Source organism: Eretmochelys imbricata, chromosome 25 (assembly GCF_965152235.1).
Source record: "Eretmochelys imbricata isolate rEreImb1 chromosome 25, rEreImb1.hap1, whole genome shotgun sequence".
In the NCBI taxonomy this organism is placed as follows: Eukaryota; Metazoa; Chordata; order Testudines; family Cheloniidae; genus Eretmochelys; species Eretmochelys imbricata.
Window position 1 is genome coordinate 9,641,258 of NC_135596.1, and position 17,662 is coordinate 9,658,919.

At 51.7% G+C, this 17,662-nt stretch overlaps 1 protein-coding gene and 1 long non-coding RNA gene across 2 annotated transcripts in view; one reads left to right on the forward strand and one right to left on the reverse strand.

Moving 5' to 3' along the window:
* The window catches only part of LOC144280317 (uncharacterized), a 37,743-nt gene that overhangs the window by 1,151 nt on the left and 18,930 nt on the right, over window positions 1-17,662 (forward strand). Inside the window, exons 2-3 of the long non-coding RNA XR_013348766.1 lie at window positions 13,399-13,541; window positions 16,713-16,899. This is a non-coding gene — a long non-coding RNA (uncharacterized LOC144280317). The remainder of the gene's footprint in view (window positions 1-13,398; window positions 13,542-16,712; window positions 16,900-17,662) is intronic.
* Window positions 1,251-17,509, reverse strand: LOC144280315 (procathepsin L-like). The gene is made up of 8 exons (XM_077842232.1): window positions 17,381-17,509; window positions 8,579-8,711; window positions 7,788-7,910; window positions 7,065-7,214; window positions 5,901-6,125; window positions 5,642-5,810; window positions 4,397-4,511; window positions 1,251-2,951 (listed from the first exon to the last, which is right to left on the reverse strand). Exons 2-8 carry the CDS (start codon window positions 8,699-8,701, stop codon window positions 2,852-2,854), a joined length of 1,005 nt encoding a protein of 334 aa, XP_077698358.1. The 5' UTR covers window positions 8,702-8,711; window positions 17,381-17,509; the 3' UTR covers window positions 1,251-2,851.

The window sequence follows — 17,662 nt, forward strand, 5'->3', positions numbered from 1 at the left end:
TCTTCCCTCCGTAGGATGACCAGACAGCAAGTATGAAAAATCGGGACAGAGTGTGGAGGGTAATAGGTGCCCATATAAGAAAATGCCCTAAATATCGGGACTATCCCTATAAAATCGGGACATCTGGTCACCTTATCCCTCCATCTCTTTCGGGTCAGTGTCCATTGGGTCTGGCTCATATGCTCATGCAACGACCTTAAGCAACCCAGGCCCCCCTACTAAAAATGAGGGACTGGCTGCTCCTTGACAGAGGTGCTGCGGAGAGCCAGCTCTCCTGCCTGTAAGCGCAGAAATCAATCTAACTGTTTCTGAAGCTGGCTATGAAATGCTTGATTTATACCATAAGTACAGCTTGCGATTTCATAGAGCGACGGGCAAATAAAGCTGAAGGAGCTGCTAATTCTCTCATAAATCTCAGGAGGCTTAGCATGAAGGACACCAGCTGGGTTGAGTGTTGTGTGCTGCAAAGCAACTTGTCAAACCAGGCTTCCAAGGCACAGGGCAGCTTCGGTGCAGCGTCCTGAGAATAGGCTAGAATAGCTACAGCAGTAACAAGGCTCATTGAGCAGAATTCTGGACACACACACACAGATTTGAACAGTCTCAGGCACGAAGCACCAGTCTTGCTGGCTTCTCTGGCCTTCCCTGGCACGGGCCTCCCCTGGGATCCTCCCTCCCAGACTCTAGCTTTCAGCTGAGAGCTTTAGTCCTCACACACAGCCACCTGCTGCCTCAGTAACAAGTAAGGAATACAGCCTAGAAGGGCGGGAGTGATGGGAAAGGGGTCCAAGCACATGAGACCTCACTGTGGGGCTCAAAGGGCTTTACAAACAGAAAGCCTCCCACCACAGCAGGGCATTTGGTTGGTATTATCATCCACCTGCCATGGATGGTGTCAAGGTTCCTTCCCCACTCTGACCTCTAGGGTACAGATGTGGGGACCTGCATGAAAACCCCCTAAGCTTATTTTTACCAGCTTAGGTTAAAACTTTCCCAAGGTATAAACTATTTTACCTTTTGCCCTTGTACTTTATCGCTGCCACCACCAAACGTCTAATAGATATATAACCGGCAAAGAGCCCGCTTGGAAACGTCCTCCCCCCCCCCCCAAATCCTCCCCAAACCCTACACCCCCTTTCCTGGAGAAGGCTTGATAAAAATCCTCACCAATTTGCATAGGTGAACACAGACCCAAACCCTTGGATCTCAAGAACAATGAAAAAACAATCAGGTTCTTAAAAGAAGAATTTTAATAGAAGAAAAAGTAAAAGAATCACCTCTGTAAAATCAGGATGGTAAATACCTTACAGGGTAATTAGATTCAAAACATAGAGAATCCCTCTAGGCAAAACCTTAAGTTACAAAAAGACACAAAAACAGGAATCTACATTCCATTCAGCACAGCTTATTTTCTCAGCCATTTAAAGAAAACAGAGTCTAACGCATATCTAGCTAGATTACTTACTAAATTCTAAGACTCCATTCCTGTTCTGACCCCGGCAAAAGCATCACACAGACAGAGAGAGCGTTTGTTTCTCCCCCCCCTCCAGCTTTGAAAGTATCTTGTCTCCTCATTGGTCATTTGGTCAGGTGCCAGCGAGGTTATCCTAGCTTCTTAACCCTTTACAGATGGGGAAACTGAGGTACAGAAATGGGACGTGACCAGCCCCAATAGTGCTCTCTTCTCATGCTTCCCAGTTCTAACCACTGGGCAGTACTCCCCTTTTGCTTTACTCAGATATTACCGTTGTTGGGTAATGGTCATTTTGATAGTCCCGTGGATTTTTTTGCAAATACCAAATAAAATGAAAAAACAAGATGTAAAATAAAACAAAAACTCCCCTGCAGTGGCAGCTACTAGCCTGTGAGGTTGAGCCCGGGGACCTAGTGCACGGGGTGGCTGGACGGTGGGAGATGGCTGGGCCAAATTTGAGTGAGTAGCATTGCAAGCTGGCACACAGGGCCAAAGAGTATGGGGTGGGCTTGCATTACAAACCCCCTTCCCCAGCCCCAGCTTCCTACTCCACTGGGGCCAGGACCTGACCCTCCTCCAGCTGGAGAAAATGAAACAACACAAAATTCCCCATAAAAATAAAATGAAAAATTTATATAGAGAATTTGATGGGGTTCTAATCAGTTTCCTTCTCCCTGGCATCATCATATCTGAATAAAGGGGGCTGGAGAGCAAATGTAATGGGAGCTATTTATATTGCTTTTTGCCTTGTTCCTGTTTGGCTGTTATGTAGGTACATCTCTTCAGGACAGTAAGCTCTGCGGTCCTGGACAGTGCCTGTGCATAGCCAGTGCTTAGATAATACAGACTCAGGTTACAGGCACTTCTATACTTTCCCGTCATCTTCTTTGTGGTTTTGTTGGCAGCCAGTTTGGCACGGTCTCCACGGGCTTTTGGGCTTTAGCTAAAGAGGAAAATGGGATCGAATGGCTAAAGGAACTTGTAAGGTGCATAGAAAGCTCCTATGGAGAAGCATCTTTAATCATCTTTCAAACCCACAAGGAGACTGGTTTTCACACTGACAGGAAAACATTCTTTATTTTATGACTCCGTTGGACAGGGCACGAAGCCTCGTTCAGCAATGCTGCGGCGTGACCAGAACATGACTTACCCAGGCTTGCAAGAGCAATTTGCTGCACAACTTTTAATTGCTTCTAAAGCTAAGTAAATCGCAGCTAAGTAACAGCCCAGAAATCGCTGCTGGGAGCAAAAAAGAATCTCCCTGCTGAAGACGAAGATCAAGTCATTTAGACTGTGGGAAGAAAAAAAAACAACCCCATGCAGTATGTGAGGTCTTCTGCCATGCAGGCCTAGGGCAGGAGGAAAATCCAGCTCTGGCTACAAGATGGGATAGCTTGCTTGATTGGCCACACCACAGTGATTGTCGGCTCCTTTCGCCAGCCGGATGTAACCTTTTTCGCCCCATTGCTCAGACCAGCTGCGGGAAGATAAAGTGAAGAGAGCGTGAGAGAATCTCTGTGGGAGCTGAAGGAAGTTTGAACATTGTAATGAGAGAGAAAAGTTGTCCCAATATGCGGGAGCAGTGGTTTTCAAACTGCGGGTGGCGACCCAGTACTGGGTTGCAGAATGGAAGGCGCCGCGTTAAAAGTCCCGTTGGCGGGGCTGCCCGACTAAGGCAGGCTAATCTCTACCTGTTCTGACAACACGCTGCACCCTGGAAGCAGTCAGCAGCCCCCCCCCGCCCCCTCCCCAGGCCGGGGGGCCACAGGGCTCCGTGCACCGCCCGAGCACTGGCTCCAGACTCCCATTGTCCGAGAAGCCTGCCTTTGCACCCCTGCTGCACCGCTGCCCAGGAGCCACCTGAGGTAAACCCACGCCCCAATCCCCTGCCCCAGCCCTAAGCCTCACCCCAAACCCCTCATCCCCAGCCCCACCCAGAGCCTGCACCCCCAGCCCAGAGCCCCGACCCCCTCCTGCACTCCGACCCCTAGCCCTGAGCCCCCCTCAACCCCAGAGTCCCCTCCTGCACCCCAAACCTGTCATCCCTGGCCCCACCCAAACCCAGAGCCCGCTCCCACACCCTGAACCCGTCATCCCCGGTTCCGCTGGGTTGCGGGCATCAACAATTTTCGCCAGAAAAAAAAAGTTTGAAAACCTCCGTGCTAGAGGCCAGCTTCAAGGATGCTTTGAGCATCTGCCTAACCCAGCTGTATGTTGGCTGATCCCAGGTTCTCCAGATCATCCACTGAAGGGACCAAACGCTGCAGTGGGGTGCTGTCCACTGGCTCGTCCCCTCTGCCTTAGATCACAAGTGGAGTAACCTGGCAGCCTCAGCGGAGCCGTTTCTCCAGAATACCCCTCCGTCAGCGAGCAAGCTCGGCCTTCTCATTTCAGGAGCCGCCAGGGAGAGGGTGGGGAAAGTAGCCACATGGCAGTGCTAGATGGGGGAGGCTTGCTCAGTGCTCGCTCCACGTACGCCTGGCTCCTGGCAGCTGCTTAGATCTTTCATTTTGAGACAGCAAAAATCCGAAGACAGGCCCAGGGCGAGACAGATCTCTGGGGTGGGGGGTGCATGAGTGCCCATCCCGAGGCCACGGGAATGCATGTGGTTCGGGAGCAGGGTGAAGGGTTGCGAGTTCCCATGTGTGCACCTGCATGCTGGGGGGTGGGATTGAGTTGGCATAGAGTGTCCTGCAGTGGGGGAGTTTACGTGTGTGTGCGCTTGCATTCTGAGGGGAGTGTGCACATCTTGGGGGCGGGGGGGGGATGTTTTGATGTGTGTACACATACAGTTGGGGGCTGGGGAGGAAGTGTGGGGGGGTGCATGTTCACAGTGGGCATGGGTCAGAGGCAGCTTTGGATGCAGCGACAGACATGAGTGTGCCTCGGGGAGAGTTCTCTCGCTTGGCTACTCCCCCTCACCTGTTCTTTAGGATCCAGTAGGCAGCGCTCGTCCCATTCTCCTGGGATATGCCGTAGCCCACAGCCAGCATCCCGTGGTTCACGGTCTGGCTGCACTCGCTGTCAGCGAAGACTCCTGGGGAGAGCAAAGCCGGAGTGAGATGAGCTGTCGGGGGTCTCTCCCTCTCGGAGCAGAAGCAGACTCTGCGGGGAGGTCCCAGCGGATCGGAAGGAAGAGCTCCCCCAGGGCATTGGATTGAAGCCCCTAGAGCAGCACAGAGCTGTCCTTTGTCCCTGCCGGCTGTAAGATAGCAGGCTCCGCTGTGGAACGGGGTAATAAAGTGCCCCCTGGGAGGTGAGCTGTGACAGACCCAGTAATTCCAGATGGGGGCCCGGACAGCTCAGTGAAAAAGCCCCGAGCCGAAGTGCTGGAATCCCATGCCCCATTCTGGTCTGCACAGAAGGACGTCGATAAATTGGAGAGGGCTCAGAGCAGAGCCATCACGACGATCAAAGAATCTGGGCTCATCTCCAGCTGTTCCACCGTAGCGCTTAGCGAAGACGCTCCCTGTGTCAGTGGGAGAGTTTCTCCCGTCAGGGTAGGTGCTCCACCTCCCTGAGAAGCAGTAGCTCTGTCGACCGGAGACGGCCTCCTGTCGAGGTACTGCTGAATAAACCGGGGGGGTTAGGTTGGTATAACAACATCGCTCAGAAAACATGCCCCATAGTGATTGACTTGAAGAGCTCAGTCTTTTTAGCTTCAAGTGAAGGCTAAGCGGTGACTTATCAGTCTCGAAGTACCTCCATGGGGCATAAATATTTGAGAATGGGCTCTTTAGCAGACAAAGGCCTAACGTGCTCTAATGGCTGGAAGTTGAAGCTAAACAAATTCAGACTGGAAATAAGGGGCAGACTTTTCACAGTGAGGGTAATTAACTACTGGAACAATTTTATCAAGCCTCATGGTGGATTCTCCCTCGTGGGCAATTTTTAAATCAAGGTTTCCTAAAAGATCTGCTGTCTCTAGCAATTAATTCAGGGAAGTCCTACGCCCTGCATTATGCAGGACATCAGATGAGATCGGTAGCTTCCAACCTGTGGTCAGCGGACCCCCGGGAGTCTGCCGACTATACCTACAATTTCCAAAGGGTCCGCCCCTCCATTCAAAAGTTTAGGGGTCCGCAAATGGAAAAAAGGTTGGAGCCTACTGGGCTAGATTATCCCCGTGATCCCTTCTGGCCAGAGACGCTCTGGGACGCTTGATACCTGACTTGTAGAAGCGGAAGTGGAAAGTGCTGGCGTCCACGGCAATGGAGACCGGGCCGACAGTGGCCACCGCCTGCTCCAGAGCTGTCTCGTTGCCCACCTGGATCTGCATGAGAGAGGTGCAGTTGGCAGCGTTGTCCTGGGGGTTGTAATGGCAGCTGAATTCGTCCTGCAGAGAAAGGAGATGGAACGGGAGCTCGGGCAGCACTCCCTGGAGAAGCCGCCGCCCGCCCCCAAAGGCCATGCTCGCCTACGTTACCCTCTCCAAGTAGGGGTAGTTGAGCTCCGAGTTGATGCCCTTGTTGTCCCGTACGTACTGGAAGGCCCGAGTCATGAAGCCCCCGTGGCACCCGTTGTTCCCCAGACTCCTCGAGCAGTCCATGAGGTTCTGCTCGCTCAGCGACACCAGTTTGCCCGTCTTCTTGAAGACCAAGCCCTCCAGGGCTCCTGTGGCACTGAAAGCCCAGCATGACCCACAGTGGCCCTGCAGAAAGCAAGGCGGGTAGGTGGAGGGTAGGTTCTAGCTCAGACGTTCTCAGCTGTTTACCCGTATGGCCCTGAGGATGTCCCATGGGCCCGCAGCCGGGTGCTGATGGGGCTGCAGGTTGAGAACCACTGTTCTAGCTCAACTGGGAGCTGCTGAGCTCAGTGCAAGAATCCCAGCGGGAGGTTCTCTGGGCTATGTGATGCAGGCCGTCGGCTTAGGTAATCGTCAGGGCCTTATAAGCTCCTGCTTGCTGGAAAGTGGCAGGAGGGAGTCTGAGCCCCAACGCGAGGCCAGGGAACTGGAGCAGAAGCAGCACTAGCAAAGAGCAGCTGGGGTGCTCTGGCTGCCCATCCATCCTGTTGCAGAACTGGGGGTTGGGGATTTGCAGCGGGGACCCTCACCTCTGGGACTTGTTCCTTCTGGCGGTTGCTGTTAGACAGACAAGGGAAGAGATTCCCACCACCACCTGCTTTTAGCGGTCTCAGCTCCCGTCCCAACCCGGCGGGGCATGTGGCCGACGTGAAACAACTGAACCCAACTCCTGCACAGCAGGGTCTGGATCAGACTCAAGCTCCAGGCAAAGGTGCCTGGGGGAGGCGGAGGCAGGGCCCCAGGGTGGCAAAGGCCCATTCCATGGAGCTTCATGAAAACCAGGATAGGCCAAGGGCCTACCACTTCCATGCAGGTTAGCTACTGCCACCCCACCTGCCAGGCTGTCCTGTAGGGTCCCGGGCTGAGCACACATTCCAGAGGGGCCGCAAAGGGCGCCCGGAGCCTCCATCCATCAGCCCAGGAAACCACAGGCAGCGACGCTGTTCTGATGGGCAGCCAGGCCCGCCTGCGGGTTGCCTTGTCCCAGGCTCTGCGGCCAGGAGGTTTCCATGGCTGGCTGAGGGACTAGGCCCCGAGCAGGGAGCTCTCTGCTCCAGCACCCACCTGGTTTTTCACAGGGGTAACATAGCCCTTTGCACGCCAGTCCACCTCCTTGGGAGTCTCCCGAGCAGCCGATTCCTGGAAGAGAGGCCCCTTCCCGCCATGCCGCTCAGCTAGGAAACTGTTCAGAAGCTGGTTAAACTCCTCGTCCGTCTGGAGGGGAAGGAAAATTTTAAATCCAGAGAGCACGAGACAGGGAACGCCCGGCCAGCGCCACAGAGAACTCCTGGCCAACAGAGGAGCTGCGTTCTCAGCCCTGCCCCTGGCACCCAATCCCCTTGGGTACAGACGGAGCAGACAGCTGATGATGTTGAGAGAGGGGGACGCAGGCCCATGGGGCAGGCAGGGAGAGCTGCATAGGAGGAGGCTCTTGCACCGCAGCTGTGGGTATGGAGGGGGATGGGACGAGGGGAGCAGAGTCACCGGTGGGCATCCTGGGAAGGAGGAAGGCTGGGAGCTGGGATCTGCCGGGCCCAGCAAGAAGGGTGGAGTCATGTGAGGCAGGGGGAGAAACGAAGGAGGAGGCTTCGGGTGTGGTCCGACAGGTGCCTCACCCCACAACTAAGTGCCATAGGGTGACCATATGTCCCGATTTTATAGGGACAGTCCCAATTTTTGGGTCTTTCTCTTATATAGGTTCCTATTACCCCCCACCCCATCCCGATTTTTCACATTTGCTGGCTGGTCACCCTAAAGTTCCAGGATCTGCACTGAGGGGCAGGTTACCAGATCCCCGAAGTGGTTCATTTCCAGACGGTAGCTGTGCTTCCCCAGAGACTCCTCCAGGTTGTGGTGCTCGATCCGCCGCAGGTTCTTCTCCCAGACCACCCTGCGGAAAGCTTCCGCCTCCTGCCAGGGACGGAGCAACAGCTTGGTTATGCTTGGCCGCGGCCCCCACACCCTGTAAGCAAACGTTCTCCATGCACCACAGTTGCTCGCAGGGGCTGAAGTCTGTGGGGAGAGCACATGTCCCCCTCCTCTCCCACGCCTGACTAAGTAGGGCACCCCCTGAGACTACCCTTCCTTTTCCCAGCTCCATTAGCCCCTGACTCTCCCTATTTCCAGCTGGGAGCAGATGTGCCAAAATCCAGCCTAAGAGGCTGGACCCCTCCTGAGCAGCTGAAACCCCACACCAGCTGGGGGAGCCATGAGGCTTCCCAGAGGGTGGGAGGAGAAGCCAAACCCCTACAGCCATTGAGGTTCGCTCCATCCCCCATCACAACCCAGCGAGGAAGGAAGCAAGAGCTCCCCTACAGGGGTAACTGACATCCCGATTCTACAACCTCCCAGCCAAGCCACCCCGACTCTCCAGGAACTCTTCGCCGGGCCTGGTGGGTGCTGCTCGCTCTCGGGCAGCTGGGTCTGGAAGCGCTGGATTGCGAGAAGGCCTTGCTCGCCACTTTCCTCTCCCTTACCCCCAAATCCTGAAAGCTCAGGCTCTAGCCACTCGGTTTGGTTCAAATGCAGCTGAGCGCGGAAATCGCGCGCCCAGGAAGTGAAGGAGATGGAGTACTTACTTCAGGATACTCCTTAGCATGGAAGGCCTTCCATCCTCGCCAGCCTTCCTCCAGGGCAGGGTCCAGTGCCCCGGACACACCCAGCAGGACCACAAGGGACCCCACCAGCATTGGCCACTGCATCTCTCTCAGGCTGGGTGGGTTAAAATGCACCTGTTAGAGTTTAATCCTGGCATCTCACCAAGCCAGGGCACGGAGGGGCACAGGAGCCAAGAAGAGCAGCTTGCCTTCAGTTCCCAATTGTAACTCAGGCTATGACGTCCCCTCCCCACCATTGCCAGCAACTTGATGGGGAAACCTCCAAACACAGAGACCTTGGAAATTCATGTAAAAGACCCCTCTCTGCCTGGCAGCTCCAATCCAGCCCAGGGCTGAAATGTGCCATCACCTGAACAGCTGCTGAGCGGCTACCAGGAATCAGTGGGTGGCTCTCAGTCCAGTTTCTAGCTGCTAACACCTCAAAGATCAGCCATTGCCCATGATATCCTCGATTTCAGCTCAGCTGGGGGGCCGAGGACGGGGCCCAAGCTCCAGGTCTGGCCTGGGGCTGTGTCAGCTGGTCCTGCCGAGCCCTGTATTGCATACACGAATCCAGGCTCAGAGCTATCGGCTGGGCCCTTTTTCCTCCCACCAGCTGCAAGGTCGCTGGTCGCACACTGGCCACTTTCCTCCTTCCTCCCACTGTATTCAACAGAGATTTAGAAAATAGAACACAGCAGCAGTCTGAAGATCTGGTTTTCCGGCTCTGCTTCCCGGGCCCTGTGTCTCTGTACAGCCCTGGGTGCCGTCCGCACGGCCACTCTAGGCTCCCTGGGTCAGGGACTGCACTTGCGCCTTGGCTGTCTTCAGGACCGAGCGCACGGCCGGCTCTCACGGATCATATCATGACTCCGATCAACCTGACGGCTGCGTCAGCATCTCTGCGTGAGGACAAAACCCCCAGCCTTTGCCGCTTGGAAATGACTCAGCCTGCGGCTTCCTCCCTGCCAGCAGTGCGGGGCTATTGCAACATGCTGCCGGCGGCCGTACACCTGCCATTGGTGTGCCCTGCGCCCCAGGGGGTCGTCACCATTTTGCAGCCAAGAATTTAGCAAGGTTCAAGGAGGGCTTGGCCTTCTCTGTGCATAACCAAAAGAACCAGTGGCTCTAGTTAATGCTAACCGGAAGGGAGAGAAACGCTCAGGCTTCAGGGCTCAAACTGCTCTGTATTAGGGATGAGGGTGAGATTGCCAGGGTGGGACAGGTTATTTCACATCGGCCTACAGCAGAGTTTTTTTGCGCCTTCCCTTGAAGTGTCTGATGCTGGCCATGGTCAGAGCTGGGAGACTGGACCAGCTGGCCCATGGGTCTGACCCAGTCTGGCAATGCCGCTACATCTGGCAGTTCTCCCCCAGGCTCACCCCATTTGCACGAACACCGCAGCACCAGGACAGCCCACTGATGGACCCCTCCCCAACACCTGAGATCAACAGGAAATAGGACTCTCCCCAAGTGAGGCACCGGCCAGGCAGGTTTGCTGCAGCCTAGGGGCGGTGGAAGCAGCTGGGGCAGAGGGTGAGCACACCAGCAATGGAAATATTCCAAACTTGGGCACACCTGGGGAGAGGGGTGCAGAGGCAACAGTGGGACCCAGAGAAGTTGGAGCAGGCACGGGGGAGCAGGGACTGAGACCCAGAGGAGCTGGAACAGGCTGGGAGCAGGTAGGAACCTCTGGGACCCTCTTTCCCCACTCACAGGGAGTTCTGTCCCCCTCTGCTCTTTCCTAACTGCCCCAATAGACTCATAGACTTTAATATCAGAAGGGACCACCATGATTCTCTACTCTGACCTCCTTCCCATTGCAGGCCACAGAATCTCACCCACCCACTCCTGAAATAGACCCTCTAATCTCTGGCTGAGTCACTGAAGTCCTCAAATCATGGTTTAAAGACTTCAAGTTACAGAGAATCCATCATTTACACTAGTTTAAACCTGCAAGTGACCAGCACTCCACGCTGCAAAGGAAGGCAAAAAAAACCCAGGGCCTCTGCCAATTTGACCTGGGAGAAAATTCCTTCCCGACTCCAAATATGGTGATCAATTGGACCCTGAGCTTGTGGGCAAGACCCACCAGCCAAACACCAGGGAAAGAATTCTCTGTCATAATTCAGAGCTCTCCCCAGCTAGTGTCCCATCACCGGCCATTGGAGATATTTGCTGCTAGCAGTCGCAGATCAGTTACATGCCATCATGGGCTGCCCCACCATCCCATCCCCTCCATCAACTTATCAAACTCAGACTCAAAGTCAGTTAAGCTTTTGCTCCCAGTACTCCCCTTGGGAGGCTGTTCCAGAACTTCACTCTGATGGCTAGAAACGGTCTAATTTCAAGACTAAACTTGTTGATGATCAGTTTATAGCCATTTGTTCTTGTGTCCACATGGGCTCTTAACTTAAATAACTCCTCTCCCTCCGTGGTATTTCTCCCTCTGATATATTTGGAGAGAGCAATCACATCTCCCCTCAGCCTTCGTTTGGTTAGGCTAAACAAGCCAAGCTCTTTGAGTCTCCTCTCATAAGGTCAGTTTTCCATTCCTCGGATCATCCTTCTCTGCACTTGTTCCAGTCTGAATTCATCTTAACCATGGGAGACCAGAATTGCACACACTATTCCAGATGCGGTCTCACCAGTGCCTTGTATAATGGTACTAACACGTCCCTGTCGCTACTGGAAATACCTTGCCTGATGCATCCTAGGACTGCATTAGCCTTTTTCACAGCCGCATCACACTGACGGCTCATAGTCCTCCTCGGATCAACCAATACCCCCAGCTCTTTCTCCTCCTCTGTCACTTCCAACTAATATGTCCCCTGCTTAGAGCAAAAATTCTTCTTGTTAGTCCCTAAATGCATGACCTTGCACTTTGCACTACTAAATATCATCCCATTTCTGTTACTCCAGTTTACAAAGTCGTCTAGATTGTCTTGTACGATATTCCTTCCGGTCCTCCTCAGTATTGGCAATACCTCCCAACTTTCTGTCATCCGCAAATTTTATTAGCACACTCCCCCTTTTTGTGCCAAAGGCAGTAATAAAAATGTTAAATAAAATTGGTCCCAAAACCAATCCCTGAGGAACTCCACTGGTAACCTCCCTCTGACCTGACAATTCACTTTTCAATATGACCCGTTGTTGTCTCCCTTTTAACCAATTCCTTATCCACCTTTCAATTCTCACATTAATCCCCAACTTCTCCATTGTAACTAATAATTTCCCATGTGGAACTGTACCAAATGCCTTCCTGAAATCTAGGTAGATTAGATCTACTGCATTTCCTTTGTCTAAGACATCAGTTATCTTCTCAAAGAAGGAGATCAGACTGGTCTGGCAAGATCTACATTTTATAAAACCACATTATATTTTATCTCAATTACCATTCAGCTCTATGTCCTTAACTACTGTCTCTTTCAAAATTTGTTCCAAGACCTTGCAATTGAGGTCAAACTAACAGGCCTGTAGTTTCCAAAATCACTTTTCCCCCCCTTTTCTTAAAAATAGGAACTGTATTAGCATTCTCAGAATATCATATGGTACGACCGCCGTGTGTACAGATTCATTAAAAATCCTTGCCACTGGACTTGCAATTCCATGTGCCAGTTCCTTTAATATTCTTGGATAGAGATTATCTGGGCCCCCATTACGGTTTTTGAGTTTGACTTCCACCTCGGATGTGGTCATTTCTACCTCCATATCCTCATTCGCATTAGCCACCCTGCCATTACCCCTAGGCTCCTCATTACCCTTATTAAAACTGAGGCAAAGTATTCTTTTAGGGGTTGGATCATGCCTAGATGATCTTTAATCTCTACCCCTTCCTCAGTGGTTAGTGGGCCCACTTCTTCTTTCCTTGTTTCCTTTTTATTTATATGGTTGTAGAACTTTTTACTATTGGCTTTGATTCCCTTTGCAAGGTCCAGCTTTGCTTTAGCAGCTCTCACTGTATCCCACACTTTCTGACCTTTCCTTGCTCATCCCTCCCATCTTCCATTGCTTGTAGGCTTTCTGCTTCCTCTCAATCACCTGTTTGAGATGTCTGCTCAGCCAGCTTGGTCTGCAACCCTTCCCTAAGAATATTTCCCCTTTGCTTGGAACGCAGGCTTCAGAGAGCTTCTGCAGCTTTGACAAAGTAATTCCAAGCCGCCTCCACATTCAGATCCTTGAGTTCTTCAGTCCAGTCCCCTTCCCTAACTAATTCCCTTCATTTTTTCAAGTTAGCCCTTTTGAAATCAAGGCCCCTAGTTGCAGAGCTCTTTTTGTTTATCCTTCCATTTAACATAAACAGAATTAGCTCATGATCACTCCAGCCAAGGTTGTCCCCTACAACCAGCTCTTCTCTGAGGTCCTCCCTGCTCACCAAAACCAAATCTAAATGGCTCCGCCTCTTGCTGGTTCAGCGCCTATTTGGTGAAGAAAGCTGTCAGCTGTCCCATCCAGGAAAATCTGGGCCCTGCTGTTATTAGTAGCACTTATCCTCCACTTTGTATCTAGGCAGTTCAAGTCTCCCATAATCACACAATTCCCAGCAGTGTTTATTTCATTAAAAACATTTAAAAGGTTTCTCTCCATATCCAGAGCAGATCCTGGGGGCTGTAGCACACGCCAGCCACTAGCCCAGGGGAACCCCCTCTGGTAGCTTTCTTCCCCCAAGTGATTTTGGCCCAGACTTTGTCTAATCGATTCCATCACTTCTCATTTCTGTACAATTTGCCTCATCATTAATACACTTCGCTACCCCGGAGCATCAGTCTCCCATTCTCATCTCTGCCCCTTCTTTCAAACAGCCCCTCGGCGCTGCCTCCCTCGTTGTCAGCTCCCTCGCCTTCCACTCCTTCCTGCCCAAGCTGTTTCTGTGAAGCGTCCCAGCAATGACCTTGGTTCTGCTGCACCTCGGGCTTGGATCGGCCTCTCTGGCTGAACTCTAAGGGTACGTCTACACTGCGCGATTCCCAGGGCGAGCAGCCGGACTCACGCTCGCTTAGCTTGAGCTCACAGGTGCAGACATTTGGCGTGGGCAGCGGTTCGGGCGAGCCACCCGGTTTGCCCACTGGGGTCCAAGCTCAGGTGTCTAGGCAGAGCCACACCATCCACCATACTGGTCTCAGTGCTAGATCAGCTTGAGCGAGCACGAGTCTCCCCTCTGCAGTGGCTAGACGCTCCCTGCGCTTCTTGGGGCAGGGACCCTGCCTCTAGTCCTCCACCTGCAGCTTGGTCGGTTACGAAGAGGCTGGGAGTTCAGTATGTGTCCCCTGGGTATTTAGCCCAAGGCTTGCTGCTGCTAACTGGCAAAAGTCACAAGCTGAGTGGTACAGCTCAAGTTGTATTTTTTTTATAATTTCAACAGACAATTTTTAAGGTTTTTTTAATCAATTTAAGCTTTTGTGGCTGTGCAAAATGATAGGGAGGAAATGCTTAAAACCAATTTTTATCTTTTATTTTTCACAGTTGCAGAAAGTTGGGGGGAGGGTCAGGCAATATTGATTTAACAACAGTAGGTGCTGACATTCAACAAGTGAAAGCTTCATAAACCATTAAAACACCCGCTGGCAACATCACCTGTCCAACTATACAAAAAGTCAAGAGCCTTAAATCAAACTCTGAGTTATCAAGCTACTTTGCCTGTCAGTTTCAATCATCATCAGTGGGATTTTTTTTGGTCAGTTTGTGCCTGTGTGATGAAATCATAGAATCATAGAATATCAGGATTGGAAGGGACGACCTCAGGAGGTCATCTAGTGCAACCCCCTGCTCAAAGCAGGACTAATCCCCAAATTTTGCCCCAGATCCCTAAATGGCCCCCTCAAGGATTGAACTCACAACCCTGGGTTTAGTAGGCCAATGCTATCCCTCCCCCTCCCCATCTACGATTACTGACATTTATCGATTTGAAAAAAAATCCAACCCTCCTCATGAGCAAGAGACTAGAAGCACCTAGACAAATATCTCTAGGAAGCTGGTTTTCCTATTGGCCAGAAAGCCAGAGGCCAGCCCAGCCCAAAGACCAAGTTGAAAATTACTGCTGGGAGAAAACGTGTCCACAATATTTTTAAACGGTAGAGTGCTTCCCCTCCCTTCCTGGGCTGTGGCTGCTGAAAACGATTACACGTCCTCCCGCAGCGCTAAGTCGAACCGTTTGTGGGCAGTATGATCGGAGGCAGAAATAGAACGTGTGATGGATAAGGTCAGAGAAACCGAGGGAGGGAAGAGAGAAGGCTGTTGCTTTGTATCAAGGCTTATTGCAAAGCGTGAGTGAACACAGAGCTGTGTGTGTGATGGATTGAGCCTTGGATTCTAAGCTCAGGGCCTTACCCCCTGGGACTCAGCTCAGGAGAACTGTAGGAAAGGTGTCTAATGCCTAGGGTTATGGGGAGGTAAATCTGACAGTCTCCTCCCTCCAAGCACTTAAGCAGGCAAAGGAGCTGCAAAACCATCCTCCATATAGCTCCCTAACTGGGGCCTCTAGACTTTGTTGCAATATCGGTAAACCTCATTTTACAGAGCGGAAATTGAGGCAGGGTGCCTTGCACTGGGAAGCCTGTGACAGCTCAGAATCCCGCTGTGACTTCGGCTGAAAGACCATCCCCAAAGATCCCTTTACTCCTGTGTCAGCTTCACAGGAACAAGATGATTTCCTCTCCCCTTTCCTCCCAGAGAGCATACAGGGTTGGGCTGGTCAGGGATTCGGCTAGATCTGTCACTTCAGGAAGCTAGCACTTACTAAATAGTTTCGAGCCCTCGTTCTGTGTAAGCGTTGCCGCAGGAGGGTGGAAACAGCATGCACTACGCCTTAGCTCACCCTTTGGTAAGGTTCTAAATAGTGGACCAGATTCTCCATTTCCCTGCCCCCTGTGCAAACATTTACCCCAAGGCCAAGCAGGTGTAAAATGAATGGAACGGTGGTGTTGATACAGTCATTTACCCCAGGGTCAAGTGTGGATGTGGCATAGGGTGCTGGCTAATCCAGCCCAATCGATGGAATCAGTGCACCTCAGCCAGAAAGAGCTGAAACGGTTTCACCTCGCTGTTGCGGAGCAAGGCCAGTCATTCTATAGTTAAGGTTGCAAGGGGCATCTGAAGCCAAGTGTTGGCTGTCAAGCAAATGCATGAGTCAGATCAGCCTTAAAGTTAGAGCAGAGGTAGGATTTCTACAAAATGTTAAGTGTATTGGAGAATGGCATCCTGCCTAACAGCCTAGAAATAGTTGAAGGGCTAGTGCAAAGGAATCCCCTTTTCCACGTCGAAAATGCAGCTAGCTCTGGGGTGGAAAAGAGGAGCTGTTTAAGGCACTGCAATGCTACACAGTGTTAATGGAGAACAAACGTGAGTGCTAGACATAGCTGCTGGCACCATTGTGTGAAGGGGGCTCAGGGAAGGTTAGAAGCTGGTAAAGATGTTTTCAGTGAAATCCCTTCAGGAGAATTTTCTGGTGTATTTTATACTTTATTTTTCCAGCTGTATAACAAGAATCCTCCCCCCCCCCACCACCACCACACACCCCTTGGCCCAGGAATGCGTTGGTCTTCCAGCCACCACCTTATAAACCACTGCAGTGTTGTAAATAATGCAGAGCGGCGGGTTCTGCCTCTCTGAGCAACAACACTCCAGAATGTGGCAATACAGTTTCAGCAGGGGTGAAAAAGCGATCGAAGGGCTCAAAGCTTCTCCCCCTGAACACACAGGACTCCCATGAACTAAGCATGGTCTAATGGCTTCCAAAGACCCATAGCTACTTTGACACTAAACAGAGAGGCAAGGTGGGGGCTGTAATCTTTCAAGATTTCATTACCTCATGCACCCTCTCTCTCAAATATCCTGGGACCCACACAGTTGCACCACTACTGGACAGTAATATTACACTGTGCAGCAATCAAGGGAAATGCTAGAAAGTTTTCTATCAAAACATTGGGGGGGCGGGCAGAAAGTGACTTTTGATTAAACTGATTTTTCTTAAAAAAAACCCCAGGTATTTGTCAAAAACAAACTGAAAAAATTGTGATTTTAAAAACAACGTTCTGGCCCCTAAAATCAGAACATTTTCCACATTGCAGAAAACCCAGAAAAAATGGACAAATAATTTGGTTTTTCAATTTTTCCACAGGGAAAGAGTTCCTTTCCCAGCCAGCTCAGGTGATCAGTCCCAGTCTAATGGAGTATTATCAACACTCACACCGAATCCCCCAATACCATTCACTTCCAGGTGCAAGTCATTTAACATCTGTCAGCAGCTACCTTTCTGAGAGACAGATGCAGCAACCAGCATTGAACCTGGCTTCAGCGACACAGAGGTAAGGAGAAGGTAAGGGGCAGCTGAAAGAAATAAGGTGGAGACTCTTTACATAATTTGTCGGCAGTGCCCAATAGGCAGTGCCCGATTGGAGAAGGTTGATTTCCCAGCTACTGCCTTGCAAGCTCTCAATCCCCCACACAGGAAAAACAGCCACTCTCCACGGCCTGGAAGAGTCTCACAAATGCAAGGGGTGAGCTTGGGGGACTGCAGTAGCTGAGAGAGGTTTGTAAAGGCTTCAGAAGGACTTTAAAAAAAAGTTATTTTTCTTGGCTCATTGCCAGTCGCCTACCACACAGTCTGAGGAGGAGGAGGAGGAAAAAGAAAGTACCTAGGAGGCTGGGAATAGGGGCTCGAAGGGCTTGGGTCTGTCCTGCAATCCATCGCTCTTTTGGTGGTGAAGAAGCAGTTAGGATTAAGGAAGACAGAAGAGAAACAATCCCCGAAAACACACAAAGGCTTTGTTGTTGACTGGCACTTACTTATCTGGATCTCCAAAGGCCAGGAGAAAGCGCAAGCCACTCCAGTCTCTCTCTTTCTCACTGCAATGTGGGGCCACCAGTACCTTCACTCAGGGAACTGTAGATGTGTGCAACTTCCTCCACCTCCCTCCCCCAGCCCTGCTGCTCCGTCTGTTACCCAACAGGACTTCCTGAAGCAGCTAGAGTCAGGCCAAGATGGAAGAGAAGGGGGAGGAAGGGGGGCAATTTGTGAGTAGCCACCAGGCCGGAGGATCTTCTAGGTTGGGGTCTTCAAAGATCAGG

Bases quoted from the DNA above. Each gene is read 5' to 3' on its own strand.
- LOC144280315 (XM_077842232.1), bottom strand. From the start codon at position 8,701: ATGCAGTGGCCAATGCTGGTGGGGTCCCTTGTGGTCCTGCTGGGTGTG. The intron at 7,911-8,578 runs GTAAGTACTCCA...CGTCCCTGGCAG, and splicing joins ATGCTAAGGAGTATCCTGAA to GAGGCGGAAGCTTTCCGCAG. The intron at 6,126-7,064 runs GTGGGTGCTGGA...TGCTTTCTGCAG, and splicing joins TTACCCCTGTGAAAAACCAG to GGCCACTGTGGGTCATGCTG.